Below are 20,495 nucleotides of genomic sequence, written 5' to 3' on the forward strand. Positions count from 1 at the left end.
AGTAAAGTGACCGATCTGGCGGGATGTTAAGCCGGGGAACTGTGGTCCGATGAGACCAGGATGAGCGAGATGGGATGGGATGTTTTAAGAATAGCCGACCCGTCGCGGAAGCCAGCACTTGGACAACACACGAGTCGATAACGTGAATATTGAAGAGACCAGAGGCTGATTTAGTTTCGCTAAGAGAGCTGTGGGCTAGTCCAACGAGTACCAGATGTGTATATAAGGCAATGTGGAGAGATTGTCGCGCAACTTGGTGAATGAACTGATTGAATGCTAGTCGCGTGAGTTCTGAGCAGGTATCAAGTCAGCTTCAATAAAGCGGTCACTGTAAAAGATGGACAAGACAAAACAATGTTGAGCGATGTAAAAGATGTGAGGCGTTAAGTGATAGCTTATGGGCTTATGCATTAGGGTAAAGCAAGATGAGGATTGATTAGACGGTCAAGGCCAAGAAGACAAGGGTTATTCCGAAGCGGTGGAAGATGCTCGGGGATATATCAGTTATAGAAATGATGGATATCAGCAGATAATAGCTCCAGGGGTAAGAAATAAGTGTACACTATAGCTCGTCCGGCTGTTCCATGACTGTCATGACATGACATTCATGGATCGCTCTGGAAGACAGCAGAGAGGCCAAGGACAGGGCGGTCAAGATCTTCCAGGCACAGCTCAACGATGCAGCAAAACTGCGTCCGCTAATCAATATATGACCAGGGGTTCCAAGAACGGACATCGGGAGCGACACGCGAGGAACAGGGGAAAGGAAAAGCGAACCTAAACACTTACGTCTTAGTATGCATATGAGAAGGATCCAAGTAAAAAATAGTAAAATTGTTGAGTATGGTGGGTGCAAGAAGAAAATTATTTGTGAGGCTGGGAATATGGATAGTTCAGGTAAAGAAAGAAAAACAGGAAAGGAGATAAGGGAGAAAGGGGAGAAAGGGGAGAAAGGAAGGAGATGGTAGTGGTGGTAAGATGGATGATTGAGATGAGATGAGGCCGCCCTGGGATAGATCGGCAACAGAGGCTGGAATACTAATTTTACAGTATCGTACCAAGCTTTACAATCCAGTACAGTACAGTAGCACCATGAACTGCTACTGGTGCTCTTGTCTACTTTGTTGTCTCGAGATGTTTCTGAGGTTGGCTTGCTGACCTTGTCGGGTTTGCTTTTCATCTATGTATCGGTACATTGGGCTTTCGTTACTATCTGCTGCTTGTTTTCTACATTATTCCCTTGTTTGGTATTAAGGGTTTTGTCTCTATTACAATGGCAGCCTCATGAACTCAAGCCGAGGTCTGGCTGGGCACGATTACTAAGTAGGTACTGACCTATTAAAAACACCAGCTGTTGAGACCAACCTCGTCAAATATGGCCCGGGATCCATCTAATAAAAGCACAGCATGAAATACTCTGTAGATTCAGACGAATTTTTCTTCTTGGAGCTTCTCCCGCGTCTTCCAGTTTGTCTCTCGATATAGATTAGTACAGTGGGGGAGAGCGGATCACATCACTCACTCTTTACCTTGACCCATGCTCGCAGATGGAGTCTTGGCCCAAGCGAGAATTTGATGCACAGTAAAAGCCTGTTATCGCCCGCTCAGTTCAGCCCAGTTTACCTTGCTGTGCGACATCAACAAAATTCAAGCTCTTTAAAGGTTACACGCAACTCTCGTCCATGAGGCGATTGCTAGGACTGTTGCCAGCCACGGCCCCTCCCGTACAGTGCCATATTAGTTTATGCTGAAGCTGAAATAGGCCAACACGAACACGAGAAAGGATAGAAGCCAATCAAGTTTGATGAGACTTGCCATAGAACGTAGTGGTGTACAGACAGTTGTATGTACATACCTGTTGTAGGGCTAAAACACGTTGCAGTAACGGTTTAGCATAACTTGTATTCTCGAGACATCAACTTCATTTGTTTGTGCCTTTTATAAGGTCGGTCAGTCTACTCGTCCGTGGGGTTACAATCCATTCCTAGTGGCTGCGAAAAGATCGACAGTCTCCATGCTCAGATGCTGGCAATTTCTGTACCGATTAGCGGGGAGCCATCCGTCATCAGGATATTTGTCTGAAATGAGTGCAACGCCAGTTCAATACAGTTATCTCAAAAATGTCACATTTTTTTGAACACAATGTTCCAACTATCGTGGCCTAAGTAAAACTTACCAGCGAATCGAGAACACACTGGTCTGTTGAGAACCCATGTAAGTATCTGTGAAAATGCAACAGTCGAAATCAGACAAAAATCTTTTACTTGCAGGACTTGACTAGGATAAGATCGTGCATATGCATCCATATCGCCAGCTCAGAAGCGCAGACCGCTTGTCGGGTGCTGAAATGGGCCAATCGTCAACTGACAACTGCGAGAGACCTTTTCAATGACCTGCTTTGTCATTCGTTTGCGATCCAGTAAGCCAAATCGCGTTGCCTATGCCCGTCAGCTCAGTGTCATAGTTTACTAGTCTAGGTAGTATCTAGACTAGTAGGATGTATGTACAGGTACCGTCATCAGTAAGCGGGAGCTTTCGATACAAGTGCTGAAGTAATTCCAACACAAGCGCGCGGCTGCACATCTCATCTGACAAATGCCGAGCCAAGTCTCGGTCATCGGCAATTATTACTCGTCCGATTTATATACATATCAACTGGGTCTTTCGGATGTTTCGGTTCTTTGGTGAGCGTAGCGATGGATACTGAATGCTGATCAACTCTACGCTTTGTCGTCACGGGAGGCTCGGAGAATGTCTTTGACTACCTAGGTTAAAATATTTGTTTTTGGTGCAGTCCATACAATTGTCCTCTGCAGTCATTTGCCCAAATGGTCACGTTCCTTTCTCAGACTGTAGCCCAATTTTATTACCGCCTATAAGAATTGGATAACAATTAGTACTACCAAGGTCCCCTAGCCATTGTTTAGTTCGTTCGGTAAATTCTTATGGGTCAGGATGAGAACCTCTTTATATCATGATCATCTGAGATCACAGATACACAGTTCGACATACTGATGCCTGTAACTGCCGTTCCGACTTGCATGGGTAGGTCCTCAAAATCCGGGGTAATCCTTAGTCATCGAACACACCATCTGTAAAATATCCTCACTGTACAAGTCGTCAATCGCAAACCAAAAAACACTAAACACCAAAAATGCGGCAACCATAGCGCAAGCGTTTCGACTCATTCACGACAGAAAACGGCCTGTCTTTATGAAGCGCCATACTTTCGTTCCAGCGCGCAATGCGCGGCACAGGATCGCCGTATTGGCGCTCTACCGATCGCTTTTAAGAACAGCATCCAGCATTCCTTTACCCAGAGACCTTCACCCTAAAGGACGCAGGCATCCTATTATAAAAATCCTAAGGACACGATTCGCCAAGAATAAACCACTCACAAGCTTGAGGCTTATATATGATTCCATGACCGCAGGGTATAAGGTGGGAATCCCGAAAATCTCGCTATTCAACATTCTAATAACCTGTCTAGTTTCTTACTTTACTGACCAAAGGCCAAATCGAGAAGTCGCCAGAGCATTCCGAAATACTTCGACATCTACAAAAACGTATCGAAACAGCCGATTTTTCTCGCTCGATCCACCCGCACAAGAAAAGTCTTCCCTCAAAACAATTGCGTAACCCTCCTCTTCTCACCAAAGTTTCTGCTCCCGATGAGTTCCCGAAATACGAGCCGACAGTCCGACCTCTTCCCAAAACCGCGTTCGTAGGCGAGCGAAAGGTGCCTGTTTTTGGACACACTGCCGAGCTTATGTCGTTCCTACGAATCAAGAAGCCCCAGCCGGAAAGCCTCTCCCGATCGCTAGGGGCAAAGACAGTGAGATTCAGGCAAACTGTTCAAGCTACCACGAAAGTCGATACGGAGCTTGTCTCAGCTGCTGCTTCGGAGGATCTCTGGGATGACATCGTGCACCGACTTCTACATCAACAGGGCGATACAGTTGGAGCAAGGCGGGAGGGTCCTTTGGAATCATTTCGTTTCAGTACTACCTTGACCAAAGCTTGGTGGGAAATGAAACTTCTCAGATTCAATGAGGATTGGACAGCACGCTCTGAGGCAATTAGTAAACTCGTGGAGCAAGAGAGGACATTGGCCAAGGGAGAAAAGCAGAGCGGCGTGAGACCAACCGATCCTGAGGTTGCGAAGGAAACTCTCGGCCAGATCCTCGCAGAGTACCGCCAAAAGCAGACCGAATCGGAGCAAAAAACAAAAGAGAGCGGCACCAACTCATTTCAAGATCCTTTTGCATCACTAAGGTGGTTAAAAAAGGTCAAGACGGTAGAGATTGAAGAGCTTAGAATCAACGGACCAAGACAAGCGAGGCAAAACAAGAAGGTTAGAGAATTCTTTGGCGAGGACTAGCACACTGGAACACAAAGGGGAAACTTCCACGAGAAGTGGTAAACCCGATGGAAACGCTGGCCATTCCACATGGATTCGCAGCCATGCGATAAGGCCGCTACCAAAAGGGAGACGCTTTCATCTTGTGCAATATACCCGAGTGCAAAAATTACTTAACGAAATTGACGGTAAGCATATGTATAACTACCACATATAGATAGATCGGGTGTGACTACCCATCATATTCAACTTTTGGCTACGAACATAATCGTAGAAATGGCGGGTAAAAGAAAGCTCGAAATCATATGGCGAGGAGACTACATCTTAGGGCATCGCATGCCACCTTCAAACAACTGCAACATTCTTGTTTACTCAAATAGAAGCCTCTAGCACCTATTTGAATGCGCTCGTGGTTGGGTGATCATCGTTGTCTTTTTCCCTCCGTTTGCCACTTCAGCCCAGCTCTTTAATGATTGCAATGATGACACAGACGGTCGACGCGTCTGGTTCCCGTTGGTACTAGCGATCTCTGATCGAAGGGTCCTGGGCGAAGACATGGCGGATGGTATTGAGAAGGTCGGACTGCTCGATTCGTGTGTCAATAGTGGTGGTTCAGGGGTTGCCACTCTACTACTGGGACGAGTCTTTTGGGGCAATTCACCCCAACTAGGCACCTGTTCGGAGTCCATAGGAAGGGGATTGCGGTCCAAAGCTGGACTACTTTGTAAAGGCGTTAAAATTGTCTCAATACTATGTCGAGAGAATACCGACGACGACATGCTACTGTCTGTCGAGCTTTGGTCGTGGCTGAGATGCGGCGTTTCACTGCGAGATGGGGTCACTGGTAGGGGAAGTTTGGAACCCGATCCACGAGACCGCAAAGTATACCCTACCATATTCGCAAAACTTGGTGATCGTGATGTCGGAAATTCTGTTGACCCCCTGGGGGTTATGTCGTTTGAAGGACGCGGTGATACGGCCTGCCTCTGGAGCGGGGACGCTTTCTGCTCAAGCGGTAGACGTTGAGAGGAACGTGACCAGGACTGGAGAGCTGGCCTTGCTGCTGGAGTCACTGGAGTCGATTTTGATTTTGGTGACGACTCGAGCCCAGAATAGGAGTTCAAGGATACTGTGGTTGTCCGGCCAGGTCGTGACATCGCCGTTTTAGCAGGGACACGGCCTATACTGCCCTTACGATGGAAAGTACCGCCTTGCAGCATAAGACATCTGTCCTCCATGTCCTTTAACTTCTTTTGGAGAGTAGTCATGGCCTGCTCATGACCTTTGCGTTCGTGCTCAAGTCGAAGTTCATACGTCCTATCTCGCCCTTCTAGTTCGTTGATTTTCTGTTTCAAACGGTCGTTTTCCCTTCGGAGACTTGTCAATGTCGTGAGCTTCTTGTCCCATTTGTCCTCGACCCAGGAAATCGGTCTTTTGCAACATTCGCCATGATATATCTGATGGATCCCTCCCAGCATGGACAACTTTTCGTCTATCTTGTACGCATGCAGTCGACTTTTCGGGTTCGGGGTGATCATTCGAGCAACTAAGTTTGCAACTGGTCTGGGACGGACCGTTTCTTGGCCCTCATAAGTAAACATAAAAGGTGGCGTGATCAGAGCATGGGATGTGAGCTTTTCAAGGTGGGCGTTTAGCTTCTTCTCTCGCTCGCAAAGCTGTTCTTCTTGTGTATTTCTGGATGGATATTTCAGAGCTTCGTCAAAGTCGGCCAACCGGACATTGTATAGAACTGTTGCGATGTTTAGAAAGACGAGACCTAGCGAGTAGATATCTGACAATTGCATGCTAGATCCATTGTCGGCGTAGAGTTCAGGGGCACGCCACCTCTCGGTTCCAGGTACACCTTCTGTCATCGTTTGGTCCTGTCCACTGACGTCTCTGGAGACCCCAAAATCGGCAAGGTACACGCGATCCGCCTTTAGGAGAATATTGGACGGCTTAATGTCGAGGTGCCTCACATCGTTTTGGTGACAGTAAGCCATGGCACGAGCGATACATCCAATCGTGTTGCGCAGGAACTCCAGAGGGCATTTTGTTATAGAATGAAGAAGCTGATCTTCGGAAGAGGGCTCGATAGCACTCAAGTCCTTGATGTCAAGTGCGTCGAGCCTCTCGATTATGTCCTCACGATCCCCTTCCCCCAGTCGCAGGAATTCTATGTCCTCTAGAAGGGTGCTCAAGTTGCAAATAGCCGCAGGCCAGATGAGGAGACATAATTCGTGGGTTCGTGGCGCATACGTCGCAATAAGCTTTACAACATGTCGGTGGTCAAGCTTCTGCATGGTCAAGCTTTCTTTGTGCAGATCATCAATTGTGAAGCCGCGACGTCGTGTAATTCTCTTGCGCGCAAGATAGACCGAACCATAAGAGACCTTCTCAACGCGACCAAATGCGCCATATCCGAGGTCGTCGAGTTTGACAAGTTTCGCGTCGAAGCGCTTCGCATCAGGGCCGTTGAAGAGCGGTTTACTGCTGTAAAACGACCAGTTAGAGATGGGAGTAGAGTTGGATTCGCAATAGCTATGGACAGCTTACATGCCAGGCCAACTGTCATCGTCGTTCCAACTGTCGATTATGCCCAGTTCTTCACGTTCGCGCTCAGCCTCCCATATGCGGCCATAATGTTGAATCGGGCCTGTTTGCCCAACTCTCGTCCATCCCCGGGCCCAATCTCCCATTATAGGTAATGCCGGGGAGCAGACAGATGGTGACGCGAATGTGATGGCAATTGGTAATTGTGGCGAGATTAAGTTGAAACAGAAGCCATAATACTGTGAGGTCGAATGTTACAATTGACTGGAACGAGCAGAGCGATTGGTACGGCCTCTTCCTTAGGCAATCAATCTCAGTAGATAAGTGTACCCTTTTGACGAAACGTTTAGGAAAGGTAGAAAAAAAGCAAGGGAAAGTTGTGAGACGATATCTATAGGGATAAAATCGTTGGTTTGGTGGGGAGTATTAAGACTGGCCCATCCCGCTGTCGCAAAAGTGGCAGTGACCTCCATACATTTCGTGGTAGTCCTTCCAGGGTCAGAGTACTAACCTACTAGCGTAACTACAGAGTATAGCATAATATGGAAAGATTGGGAGGTATTAAACCTACAGCCAGAAAAGAATCAATGGCCATTTCGGAGAGGACCGACACAGTTATCTCACTACCGATATAACTGAAATGTGGATTTGCTTCGTGTACTATACAGGGCATTACTTGTTGAACCGTTTTTTGTCTCGTCTCTCCCTGCACCTTAACTGCATTTAAACTACTAATCAAGTGGTTCCTGTCCGCCCACACTTTATCCCCGCATGGATGGATCTTACACTGTCCCTTCAGTGGGTCAGCCATCGCTCCGATCCGCTGGAACCCTTAGCTGGTAACTTCCATAAGCAGGTACTTCCATCTGTCTGAGCTCAGCCATTGCTGAGCCTCTCTCTCTACCTGACTAAACATTAGGATCGGGGTAACTTTGGGACCGCTTATGATACGACATAAACTGAATTTGTTAATCGGCAAACACCTCACCATACATTTGAAAATAGGAAAGAGTGATCTAGAATGGACAGAAGTTTGATATTGTCTAGACTGTGAAGATTCAAGTTCCTGGTACCTGGTTTCGGTCGTGTTGCTAGTAATCTTGATTGATTGCTAAACTAAGCGCTAGCCGCTTCGTAGCCCGATAGCGATCGGCATTTCGGATCCCAGTCGACAAAACACGGTCAATTCAACTTCAACCACCAAATCAACCCCAAGTTCACCCTGCAATTCATCCGTAGCCGGCACCTCCATCACAACACTCACTCGCTCAGCAACTCACGTCAAGTCAGCTTTCCTGGCTTCGTGACCTCTGTATAGCCCTACTTGACACACGGAATAGAGCCGACAGGGTCCCGAAATCTTGTATTCGGCCTCATCAGAGGCACCCAACCTTTCAACGTTTCGTTTCAGAGTAGCCTGAACCACATCTAGGCGACGCATTGTAGTGGCTCGTTCGTCATTACTCAGGTCATACATTACACGTGAATGCCCTGATGGGCGGCCTGGAACACCCGTACTTTCTGAAGAGGTAGAGACTTTACTGAATTTTCGGTCCGCCTTTGGGCTCATTCTATCGCAATGCTTGAAGAACCCCAGACAGAGCCAGAATTGCTCACAGCACAGAAGCGATCCAGGGTTTCTGAGGAGAACGATGAAGACATAGGAAAGAAGCGATCGAGAGGCCGGCCACGTCTTGATACCAGAGATGAGACAGCTCAGGATGTGAGTTAAAACGCAGGCCAATCTTCCTAATCGCCTGAGTCTCAAATGCTAATATTGCATAGCGCCGCCGAACTCAGATTCGACTTGCTCAGCGAGCCTATCGTAATCGCAAAGATACTGCAATTACTACTCTAGAGGACAAGGTCAAGGACCTTGAGGATGCTAACGAAAACATGAGTAAAGAATTTATGAATTTCTTCGACTTTGTCCTATCTCAGGGAATGCTCCAAGGCGCGCCAGAGGTGGCGCGACGACTAAACGATACAACTCGCAAATTCCTCTCTCTGACACGCAAGTCTGCCGAGGATTCGCGCAGAGATGAGTCGGGCGACTCTCTAGCCCCGACTTCAGTGCAAGGTGAAGATGCGACACAGCCTCCAGAGCGACGTATGTCGGCGCATAGTTCCAACATTTCGAGCTCGCCGAGTGATAATCTCTCCACGCCCAATCGTTCAGTAATGCATACTGTTCCTCATAGCAAACAACAAGCTACTCCGCAAAGAGTGGAAGGACAGATGCGGCAACAGGCTACCCCTCCCTTGAATTTACCTTACGAGATAATTACGATGCCGACAACAGACAACGCGAGTTTTCCAGTTTACGATACCCAGACACCGATCAACCTGGAGCAAAACCCTTTTATTCAGTCACCATTTCCTGCTGTCCCCTCGCCGCCTACGTATTCGTCACAAGAGAGAAGCTTCGGTCGCCGTCTTCAAAGAGCATCGCTCGAAGCAGGGCTGCGGCTGGCATCGATGACCAACCCACCTCCTCATCGTTATGCTCAAGTCTTCGGCTTCTGTCTACTTTTCGAGCCCAAAGAGTCAATAATTAATCGTATGTCCACCACGTTGTCTAGGATTAGCCAGGAATCGCTCTTTGTGTGGAGGTATCCTTTCACAAACCTTGGCGGTGCTGGCACATTCTTCCCCGATGGTGAAGGTGCTGGTGGCTATTCGACAGCAGGTCCTAATGGTACCAGGCTGCATTTGGGTAACCAGGGTTTGGTTCAGTCTATGAAGCCCCCAGAGATGACTGGTTTCTCAATGGGGCCATTTGGCCCCGACGTAGAAACTACGAGAGATCGTATTGACGAACGCATGCGAATGATGTTTAAGGGATTCGAGGGAGACTTTTTCGATGCTGATGAGGCTGAGACGTATTTACGCCAAAAAGGCATCGTGATTCCTGCCAATGTGGATTTCATCGATGCTGAAATCGACATTAGTTCATTGGACGACTCTCCAGACCTTTCAGGTTTCGGGGTGAATAATGATAGCTTTTTTGGCGCACACCAGGCGCCTGTTTCCAATCAAGGACTTTACATACCACCCCAACAATCAGCAACGGATGTCGCCGGTATGTGGCAAGGTGCGGTGCCTACCAGCGTCGCCAACACCACATCACCTATGACAGGAGGCTCGCTCATTGCACCGATAACAGGCCCTGATATGGTAAGTTTTATACCGCAACTCAGCTCCACAAACGGGGAGCAATATGGCCAGGGAATGGGGTCCTTTATGCATGCATCATACTTGCCACGGGAGTGGACAATAGGGTCCAGCTGGATGAAGACCAAAGTGACGGTAGACGTGAACCGACTGGTAGCAGGTGAGACTGATGGCATCCAACACCTTCCGTGAACTGAAGACTAACACGACATAGAAATGACGAGCAAGGCAGTGTGCTTAGGCCGTACGCCGGCTTTGCGGCCCAAGGACATAGACAAAGCGGTCAAGTTGGCCATTGTGTTGACTCAGTCTTAGCATCCGATTTTCATATATAGTTTTAGAAACAAGGATATGCACAGATTAGGAAAGCCAAACCAATCCAACCAAGCCTTGTACAAATATGAGCCTTTGCATATCGGTAACATAACTGAAGATACATAACGATTTAATAATTATGACCTGGTTTATAAGGATGGGAGTTATTTGGCGGCCTGCAAATAAATAATCCAAGCTTAGGATTTGGCTAGACCTTTGGACTTGGAGAAATTTGTTTTTCTTTGTCTTTTTCTTTTTACGTTTTTTCATTTTTAAATAAAATGAAGAAATGAGGAAGCCTTATAAGGCATTCTACACAGCTGATAAGGTATACTAGGTTAGTAGGTACTTACTACCAAGTGACGTGAGATGATAGTGGATTAAATAAATGCTTTAGTCTAAGCGCCTGGACCTGTGACTTAGAGCCCAAGTTAGACTAGCGCGGGCTTGGCCAGCCATCAAGTCGCTGCAATCACTCAAAACGTAGCGAACCAGCATTTGCACAGGCTGACTCTGTACCTGATCTTCCTTGTGAATAAATGTCAGGTACTTAGGTCGGAGTTGGGTAGGTAGGTAGGTACTAAGCCAAGGTTAGAAGCATCTGGCCTTCAGCCTTAACAGCCTAAGTACCTTCCATCCTTAAGGTAGTCAGGCAAGGCAATGTGAAAGAGGAGGCACAATACCTACCGACCTACCACTTACTTACCCAGGCTCAACCAGTGGACACTGCCTCAAACTCGGCAATATTTACACTTGTAACCGACAAACAACAAACGACCAAATTTACAGTTTACCTTGACCTAAACGAAACCGATCTGCATGATAGCTTATTTGAAACACCGTCACCTTTGTCGCAGCCAACAAATGCCTAGGGTTCCAGCTCACTGAGACTGTTTTAAGAACTCTCTACTTCTGGAGCCTATCTACCTACCTGACAAAGGGCCTCACAAGACCAAGCCTCGAGCTCTTTCAACTGTACGAACCGAACAACTTGGCAAAGCAGCGCAACACCACTAACAGTTCTGTGCTGGCCTAATCGTGATTATCCCCGCCCACCCTTGGCTAGTCAATGACCATCACCTGGCTCTGGCTTGTGAGCCGCGCTTTATCAAGTTGGAGTCATTCACCGCAAACAGCCTCAACTCTCTTAGACGAGCTTTGAATGACTGCGCCTCTGCTGCCTCTGTTGGCCCTTTCTTTATTCCCTCCCGATTCATTCAACTTCCCAGATCGAGTCTGGCAACTAACTAGCTAGGTAGCTTGCTTACCTATTCAACATAAATGGGCGCTCTCTGCTCCAGATCAGAACTGGCGGATGAAGCCAAGGGTCATCATCATCGACAACTTAGTCAGGGCCATCATCACGAAGACGATAAGAAACAACATTCAAGTAGCGGCTTCATGACTCGTTTATCGCAACGCACGACAAATCAATCCAAGATCACCGGGATGAGGAACCAGGACTCATCACCAAACACTGCGGCAGCGGCGCGATGCCATATCCAGGCTCACGATGCAGAAATTGCAGGTCGGAGTGTTTTTACTGCATCTTTAGAATCACATACAGTCACATCTGAATCTGGCCCCGTTGGGGACTACTTCAAGTTGCGGCAAAATCTGGTGGCTCGCGAGAGAGCTTTGGACTTTGATCATGATTGCCGCATGCATAGCACACCTCAGGAAAGGCGAGCAGATGCTATCATTCAAAAGCTGAGACGCGACGATGAGGAGAGTGTGTATGCCCAAGCTGCACCAAGGGCAGGCTACGGTGGGCAGCAACATCCACGGTTTGCAGGAGATCACTTTCTATCCAACAAACACCTCATTGACCAGACGAGTCTATTCAAGGTGGCACAACATATGCCCAAGGGCGCCCACTTGCATATTCATTTCAACGCCTGTCTTGCCCCTCACGTTCTGCTCAACCTCGCCAAAGAGATGGACCGTATGTTCATTACGAGCGATGTGCCCCTAATCTCGGACAACAATCACGTCAACTTTGACAGATGCGAGATCCAGTTTTCTCTGCTAAGCCCCGAGAAAGAATCGCCAGGCGATTTATTCTCTCAGTCATATCAGCCCCGGCAGACAATGCGCTTCAAAGACTTCCTCAACAAATTTTCAGGATACTATACTAAAGACTCTACCAGCGTTGATGAGTGGCTTTTTGAGAAGCTAATGTTTCATGAGGAGGAGACTCATAACCATTTGCAGACTGCGTCGGGGTAAGTCGACTATGTGTACCCCTTGTTGGAAAAGGCAAATACTAATGTTGAAAAGAGCATGGGAGAAATTCAACGGACGCACACGTATGATGAAGGGTCTCTTCAACTATGCTACTGCATATCGAAGATATACCCGCTTATGTCTGGAGGACTTTATGAAAGATAACATCAGTTATGCTGAAATTCGACCTAATTTCATGACTAGCAATCAACTTTGGACTGACGACGGCAAACAGCTCATCGACAATAAGGGCATCATGAAGTTAATCATTGGAGAAGTCCAGAACTTCCAAATCGACATGAAGAAGCAAGGAAGATACTTCGGAGGTCTGAAGGTGATTTACTGCACGCCCCGGTCATTTGCACCAGAACAGATCGAGGCCGCTCTTGCAGAGTGTCTGGCCTTCAAGGCGTTGTGGCCAGAATGGATCGCTGGTAAGAAACTTCTGCCTTGTTCCATCTTAATTCTTCGAAGACCGTTTTACTGACTGCGGTGTAGGATTCGACCTTGTTGGGGAAGAGGCAAAAGGACGGCCCATCAAAGACTTCATTCCTGAACTCTTGAAATTCCAGGACAACTGTGCCAGTGAAGGCGTCGAAATACCGTTCCTCTTTCACTGTGGCGAGACACTGGATATGGGAACCGATACCGACGGGAACCTCGTTGATGCACTCCTGTTGAAGTCGAAGAGAATCGGGCACGGGTTTGCGCTAGCCAAGCATCCTTATGTGATGCAGCATATGAAGGAGCGTGGCATCTGCCTTGAACTCTGCCCCATCTCCAACGAGATCCTGGGGCTTACGCCACGAGTCAGTGGGCATGCCATGTATCAGCTTCTTGCCAACAACGTGCACTGCACGGTAAGCTCAGACAATGGGACACTATTCAGGTTAGACATCTCACACGTTGAAATTTCGCATATCGCTAACCGAGAGAAACAGATCCTCTCTATCTCACGACTTTTACCAGGTCATGGTTGGCAAGGCCGACATGGGACTGTTTGGCTGGAAACAGCTCGTGCTATGGAGCCTTGAACACGCTTGTCTTTCGGACTATGAGCAATCTGCTGTAGTTCGTGATTGGGAGCAGAAATGGAAGGAGTTTGTCGATTGGGTGATCACAACATACGGGACTGAAAGAAGCCTCATTTGAAGTTCCAATAACTAAAGGTGTCATTTATGGGCGGTTTTATTTTTCTTGCACAACGGCGGCAGTTCGCCATCCACAGGTGAACCAGGAGTATGGCGAATGGAAACAAAGCAATCAATGATGGCGGTGGCTGGTTTTGTTTTTGGCGCGACATTTCCAAAGAGGGACAGAGGTGGACTCTGCAGAGAGCGAGAATTTGGCTTATGTAGCCACCAATGATAGACGAATGAATGACAACAGGAGACCTGTTTTGAAGCTGGTTGGGAGTAATAGATATATATTTTGATTTTGTTGACATAGCCATCAATAGCCTGGCAGTGTCCTTCTACTATTTGCTGTCTGTTTTGTTTGTGCAAGTTGTGCTACGTGAGCAGTCGTCGAGTTCTCGCTTACCGTACGCCGTATTTAGTGGACGCGATACACAACCCCTTCATTGTCTACCAATTTTCAGCCTGTTACGTAGGTAGGTAGGTACATCGTCGTTCTTTGAGCCGCATGTTCTCCTTGTCAAACTATCAAAATTGCCTAATCATCTCGTTCATACATATCATGTCCCACGGCTCAACCCCAACATCTTAAATATGTATACTATAAGAGTTTGAGAGCAGGCAGCTTTATCAATGGGAGAAAAAACATCATAAGGATCTACAAATCTACCCCAAGCGATCGTCCTGGAATCAGTGGAGGCTCAGCTAAGATGACGCGAGTTTGGGCAACGAGCGGGTGCAGCCGCCGTGGCGCAGCCATGCAAGATAAACGTCGTTTCAAAGACGGGTACGATCCACCGTAATAAAGAGCTGAATCTTTAGGTTAAGCTTTCTTTCTTAAATACTAGCCATGAACTCCAGGTTGTGCAGCTTGAACTCATCTCAACTCAGTCCAGTTCTTTTATGATGGCGATTTGAGTTTTGTTTATGGATTTTTGCCCCTCTATGAATTCCTTCACTCATTTGCCATGTCAAAGTGCAACAACTCTTTATATATACACTAATATCACCACCAGATTACTTCCGCATCATCCCTCACCTAGTACATCGCCAACATGGCTGATTCAGACAGCCCGGGCTGGAAATGGTTTCCGAACGTAAAAAATAACTGGTCACTCGACGTCGTTACACTCCTTGCAGTCATTGGCGAGTCGGCCATGGCTGAGCAGACTCAGACCATTACGGCATCTTTACTATGTCTCCTTCCGCGACTGATCCCTGCACCTCAGGCTCTTCTCAAGCCCTCACGCCCGAGCCGAATGCCCGAAACACTTGCAAAAATGACGGGTGTTTACAGCGGAACTACTCTCGACTCAGTGGGCTTCTTCGCGACTATCATCACGCCTCTGGACACCCTCCAGCCGTACAGCTTCAGTGTTTACGAGATTAGACACACTAACCCATCCCAGCTGTACGAGGCCGATATCAATTCTTCTCCGGTCCAGGAAAGTTGGCCCACGCGAAGTCTCAACTGGGTCAAGTCTAGATGTTCAAGTTCCTATAACAAAGAACAACAACAGAATGGGAAAGATGCACGATGCAATCGTATCCCTCGTGCCCCGAGGATAGACGGCGGTCTACCTCTGCCTGCACAAGCAAGTTCACCTGGGGCGGCACGTATAACCACCTTCGAAATACCAGACAAGTCACTAGACGATGAAGAAGCCCCCAGACCTATCACACGCCGACTTACAGCGAAGCAAAAAGTTCAGGACATGCTCGCAAACCCTACTTTTGCTAATACCAAAAGACGTCCTGCGGTCCCGGCCAGGCTGTTCTCGCCAATTCACATACTTTCAGTCTTTTCATGCCTCTTGAGCATGGCCATTATAGCATGCGCTGTGGTGTGGGAAGATGGCAATGCTATTTTGTCCGTCTTCCTCATTTCCTTTACCTCGACGATCGTGGGTTATGCTTCGTCCTGGCATCCCATTCTCATGAACCGAAAACACACGAATCAAGTCCCTCGAGGAGATGTCATGATCCGGACGCGGGAAGGCGCCTTTCTTCTCATCAAATGTACTGAAGAGGTTGCTCGAGAACTATACTCGGGCACAGAAGAGTGTCACTATCATGTTGGTGGTCGTGCATATAGATTACTCATGGCTCTTGGGACTACTTTGCTCATGCTAAGTGTTGTTCTGTTTGGAAACTGCACTTGGAACTCGCAAATATTTATTGGCGGCAGTTACATTGTTCTCAATGGACTGTACTGGGGCCTGGGCATGATCCCTCGGTCCTATTTTTGGGATCTATCTAGGTATGAGTGTAAAGAGGTTACCCCTGACGATGCGAAAAATGCCCATGAAACAACGAACGAGAACGATCAGCGGGAGGGCTATCCCAGCTTCACGCGGACGTTGTGGTATGCTATTCGGGAAACTCAACGGACTGGTTGGGTTGCTGGCAGCGGAGCTGCGCCCAGTACTGACCAGTGGAAGAACTGGCTCAGGGAGGCGTTGGCGAATGCTAACAATGGAAACAGGTCATGGGGCTCCGTGGCCAGGAAGGATGCCATTGTTAAGGAGAATCTTGCTGCCGACGAAGTTTTTGATGAAGCAGCTCAACATGCGCCAGCTGTTGAAGTTCAGTCAACGGCTGCCACGAGGCAAGGCCATGACTGGGGGAAAGGAGGCTCCAATTTTTGAGACAAGTTCACGTCTGCGAATCGGCATATTGGAAACGTTGTCACTGTTTTTCTTTTGCTTATCACTGTTTTATATTTTTGTTACCGGCACGACGAACCATGAGATACGCATTTTTAGCATTTTAGTATAGGCCAAGCATACACATAGATACCCTAAGCTTTTGTGATTTATTTAAACAGTCTCAGGAATAGTCAAGTCTAGAAATCATTCACCTCGCACCCAGATGGCCGTGTTATAGTTCTATATCTCTTTGGCGGGTGACCATGTCACATTCCAAACGCCGGCTATCTATTAACGCAAAAAATGCTTCATCTTACTCCGGGTTCCAATACCATTATGCAATAGCCAAGTACAGGCGCTTCCTTTAGTCGTCGAAGTAGATACCCTTCTTATCCGAAATATCAATAGCACCGCCGCGGTAGCTACCCCTCTTCTTCTTGTTCTTCTCCTTGGTGAAGCCCTTGCCCTTGGTAACAATCAGGTCCTCGTGCGCTCGCTGAGAGTAAGTGATGGACACGTATTCGTTTGAGGCGAATTTAGGGTCGACCTTGATGTCCTTGGGGATACGAGAGAAAGGTTCGTTCTGCTTCTTCTTCATGTTGCCGTTTACAACGGGGTCAGGAGGCAGAGGAGGGTTTGCCAAGTTTGATTGAAACTCGGGCGAGGTCTTGTCCAAGGTGACAGAAGAATCGGAGGAATCCTTGGTTTCCTTCTTCACCTTCTTCTTCTTGTCAGAGTCGGATTCGGAGTCTGAAGAGTCTGAAGAGTCTGAAGAGTCGGAGTCTGAGGATGAGCCGTCAGAGTCTGGGAGGGGCACCTTGGCGGCGGCCTTGCCCTCAGAGCCACTTGAACTGCTGGAGTCGGAGTCGGAATCGGAGCTTGAATCGGAGCTAGAGTCAGAGCTATCAGAATCAGAATCAGACTCGGCACTCTCGTCGTCGGAGTCGCTGCTGGAGTCGCTAGAATCGCTGGACTCAGAGGAGCTGGAACTTGAGGATGAGGAGCTGGAGCTGGAGCTCGAGGATGAGGCGCGCTTTCGCTTCTTAGCCTGTGGCTTCTTGTCTGATTCAGAATCGGAATCGGAAGAACTCGAGTCAGAGTCGGAGTCTGAGGACGACTCAGAGGAGGAATCATCGACGGGGGCCTTGCGCTTGAGATTGTTGGAAGGAGCAGGCTTGGCAGCTTCCTCCTCGCTGTCGCTGTCAGAGCTCTCGGAGGAGAACTCGGCGTCCTTCATGTCGACATCTTCTTCCTTGTTGTCGTTCGAATCAGAACCCTTGGGGGTCTTCTTGGAGGCCTTCTTCTTGGGCTTGCCGCTATCCGCGCCCCTGGTAGCCTCCCATGTCTGGAAGACACCAACAAGGGAAGGGTTGCATTGTTCTTCGGTCGCAGCAGTTGTTTGCCAGCCCTTCTTCTCTCGCTGCTTCTTGAAAGCATCGGCAGCGCTCTTGAACGAGTGATCGATGAGGAAGTTCTCTACCAAATCCATAAGCTGACCGGGCGGAGGCGCGGATGCGACATCGTTCTTGGCCACGGCGGCCTTGGTGCTCTTCTTGCCCATATTGTTGGGGGTAGTGGCAGGTTTCACAGGATTGAGGGGGTTATTCGAGAATAGCCACGACGGAGGGCTTTGGTTCGGGCCAGACATATGCCAATGCCAAGGGAAAACGCAGGCAATTGCAACAGCAAGAATGTGTTTTGTTATTGAGGACTAACAGAAATATTTCGCTTCGTCCGCGCTTGCCAGAGACTGGCTAACAAAAAATTTCAGTGGACAGGTGGATCAGAGGTGGGGCATATGCTGTTATCGTTGCCGGATGTATATCCTTATCGCCAGAAGTACCTCAAGAACAGAGGAGGTACCTGGTGCTTTCAAGCGCTAGCAGGGGTCTCATCAAATGCAGTCTGGCAAGTCACTTTCGACATGATGACCCCTGAGCTCAAAGTACTGTGGATTCATGTTTACGCACTGAATCTCCAGGCTTACTAACACCTATACTTGGAAGCTGTACTACCTCACCTGCCTGTTAGTACCTGCAGCTCTGGCGACGCCCGGGCTCGTGCATCATCACCTACCCCCAGCGTCGCAACCAAAACAAACACCAGCCTGTAGCATCCTTCCTCCTATGCATCAACAACGCTTTATGGTTCAATATTGAGAAGCAGAGACGGCAATTTAACTCCCACATTTAGCGCGTGGTATCAGAGAGTCCTTTTACAGTACGCCAGCAAAGACTCGGCCTTGCATGTCCTAGGACAAGCACTTCTTGGATCTTGAAAAGATGTCGACCAACGCAACGAAAAGGAAATTCAACACTTTACTACAAGGCCTAGGATCTCCGAACCTCGACGATACACTAGCGCACGACCCCGGCACGACTGCCTCTCCTGGCTTAATAGCTCGCGCATCCGGTGTCGATTTAGAGCTGTTGCAGAAACGCCGACGGCTTGGTTTTCCAGACTCGACTGCTCCTAAGCTGGGAAAGAGGGCCAACCTATCGGCGACCATATCTTCTATTATCTCTCGACGTCCGCAAGGCCGAGACTCGTCTAAAAGTTCCAATGCACCACCCACACGATATGCGCCAACCGATCGAGGAGACCTGTTAAAGCGACTCGGTACTTTCCAAGAGATAACAGACTGGACTCCGAAGCCGGAAAGAGTGAATGAGGTGGAATGGGCGAAGCGCGGATGGGTATGTCATGGCAAGGAGACAGTTCGATGCCTTCTCTGTCATCGCGAATTGGTCGTCAAGCTCAACCGTAAGGACGTTGACGGCAAAGAGATGTCCGTTCTCGTGGCATCTGAAATTGGTAAGATATTTGCATCGACACACTGTCGATATGTGCTGAGAATTATACAGAAGAGGCTCTGGTGGACAAGTATGCCGACCTGATTGTAAATTCACACCAGGACGAATGTCTTTGGCGCAAACGAGGCTGCGATAGTAAGTCCATGATGCTCTTGTGTGCCAAAACATAATGATTTGCTAATAATCTCCCACAGACTCTATTTTACGTCTATCTCTGACAAATGCAAAGGTGACCCTTGCCGCTCTACGTGAGCGCTATGATGAGCTCTTGGCAAGAAAAGCGTTCTTGCCATACGAATTCAATCTTCGATTGCCAGATGACTTAAACCTAGACAGTGTCCTCTCACAACTTCCTAGCGGCTTCTTTACTAAGCCAAGTCCTGCGAAAGAGGCTGAACCTCAACCACACCGTGTCGCCTTGGCACTTGCCCTGATGGGATGGCAAGGTCTCAACAATCCCCGCATTGGTGCAGTCCCAAACTCAGCCTCTTGTCACACATGCCTTAGACGCCTGGGGCTCTGGATGTTCAAGAGCAAAGAAGTGGCAGATAATGGAGATATCATAGTACCTGCCCCCATGGATTTCCTAGACCCGTCCAGAGAACATCGTTTCTTCTGTCCGTGGTCCAACCCCGAAACGCAAAGGCAAGGCCATTCCCAAAGCCGTTCCGGGCAAGATTTGCCAGGCTGGAAGGTGCTGGTGCAAACACTCACAAACGAAGCCCACCTTCGAAGTGTCTACGAGGGGCGTTCGCCTGCCCGGCATCGAACTCAGCGTTCGATGGGTGCGCCGACCACACCACAGAGGCCTGGTACGGCTGCATCTATCAACACACCAATTGCGACACCCGGCTCCGTTGCCGAATCCATCCCAGATAACGCCGAAGACGACGACAAAGACAGAGATGCCAAGGACAAGGAGCGATGGGCGAGATTGAAGAGGGTAAAGAGTTTGTTCGACACAAAGGGGAGTAGGAAGTTGAGGCAGTCAATCAGCAAGTCCATCAGTCGACCAGGAACGGCACATTCGACAAAATCGAGTGGCGAAGCAAAGGATTCATGAAAAGAGTAGGCGTTTTGAGCAGAATGCAGATGAACGGGTTTACTAGTTGGGTGTAATTTAGTGATGATGGCGCCAAAGGGTCTCTATCCCTTCTAAATTGTTGTAATACATTGTCAAAATCGGGGCTGGTCTCGATTATAGGTTTCCGTGGAGACTTGTTGTTTCTGGATTACATGCCCCTGGTGACTATGCTAAAGGGCCCTTGTT

General features: G+C 48.3%; 7 protein-coding genes across 7 annotated transcripts; 5 read left to right on the plus strand and 2 right to left on the minus strand.

Annotated features, from left to right (window-relative positions):
• Nucleotides 1–3,423: 3,423 nt before the first annotated feature.
• On the plus strand, nucleotides 3,424–4,381 carry FSST1_012078 (uncharacterized protein; the record flags this gene model as incomplete). Its single annotated transcript, XM_083235272.1, has 2 exons — nucleotides 3,424–3,441; nucleotides 3,491–4,381. The coding sequence occupies 2 exons, from the start codon at nucleotides 3,424–3,426 to the stop codon at nucleotides 4,379–4,381; spliced, it is 909 nt and encodes a 302-aa protein (XP_083081774.1).
• Nucleotides 4,382–4,746: 365 nt separating this feature from the next.
• Nucleotides 4,747–7,059, minus strand: FSST1_012079 (kinase-like domain-containing protein; the record flags this gene model as incomplete). Its single annotated transcript, XM_083235273.1, has 2 exons — nucleotides 4,747–6,853; nucleotides 6,917–7,059. The coding sequence occupies 2 exons, from the start codon at nucleotides 7,057–7,059 to the stop codon at nucleotides 4,747–4,749; spliced, it is 2,250 nt and encodes a 749-aa protein (XP_083081775.1).
• A 1,433-nt stretch (nucleotides 7,060–8,492) lies between these two features.
• Nucleotides 8,493–10,402, plus strand: FSST1_012080 (bZIP transcription factor; the record flags this gene model as incomplete). The annotated part of the gene is made up of 3 exons (XM_083235274.1): nucleotides 8,493–8,636; nucleotides 8,699–10,247; nucleotides 10,302–10,402. 3 exons carry the CDS (start codon nucleotides 8,493–8,495, stop codon nucleotides 10,400–10,402), a joined length of 1,794 nt encoding a protein of 597 aa, XP_083081776.1.
• A 1,281-nt stretch (nucleotides 10,403–11,683) lies between these two features.
• FSST1_012081 (uncharacterized protein) lies at nucleotides 11,684–13,780 on the plus strand (the record flags this gene model as incomplete). Its single annotated transcript, XM_083235275.1, has 4 exons — nucleotides 11,684–12,627; nucleotides 12,683–13,062; nucleotides 13,127–13,517; nucleotides 13,570–13,780. The coding sequence occupies 4 exons, from the start codon at nucleotides 11,684–11,686 to the stop codon at nucleotides 13,778–13,780; spliced, it is 1,926 nt and encodes a 641-aa protein (XP_083081777.1).
• Nucleotides 13,781–14,819: 1,039 nt separating this feature from the next.
• FSST1_012082 (uncharacterized protein) lies at nucleotides 14,820–16,412 on the plus strand (the record flags this gene model as incomplete). The annotated part of the gene is made up of 1 exon (XM_083235276.1): nucleotides 14,820–16,412. The coding sequence occupies one exon, from the start codon at nucleotides 14,820–14,822 to the stop codon at nucleotides 16,410–16,412; it is 1,593 nt and encodes a 530-aa protein (XP_083081778.1).
• A 364-nt stretch (nucleotides 16,413–16,776) lies between these two features.
• On the minus strand, nucleotides 16,777–17,973 carry FSST1_012083 (SRP40, C-terminal domain-containing protein; the record flags this gene model as incomplete). The annotated part of the gene is made up of 1 exon (XM_083235277.1): nucleotides 16,777–17,973. The coding sequence occupies one exon, from the start codon at nucleotides 17,971–17,973 to the stop codon at nucleotides 16,777–16,779; it is 1,197 nt and encodes a 398-aa protein (XP_083081779.1).
• Nucleotides 17,974–18,694: 721 nt separating this feature from the next.
• On the plus strand, nucleotides 18,695–20,288 carry FSST1_012084 (C3HC zinc finger-like-domain-containing protein; the record flags this gene model as incomplete). Its single annotated transcript, XM_083235278.1, has 3 exons — nucleotides 18,695–19,226; nucleotides 19,277–19,360; nucleotides 19,420–20,288. The coding sequence occupies 3 exons, from the start codon at nucleotides 18,695–18,697 to the stop codon at nucleotides 20,286–20,288; spliced, it is 1,485 nt and encodes a 494-aa protein (XP_083081780.1).
• Nucleotides 20,289–20,495: the final 207 nt, after the last annotated feature.

The sequence above is a fragment of the Fusarium sambucinum genome, chromosome III (assembly GCF_050947815.1).
Source record: "Fusarium sambucinum isolate potato_lamoka chromosome III, whole genome shotgun sequence".
Lineage (NCBI taxonomy): Eukaryota > Fungi > Ascomycota > Sordariomycetes > Hypocreales > Nectriaceae > Fusarium > Fusarium sambucinum.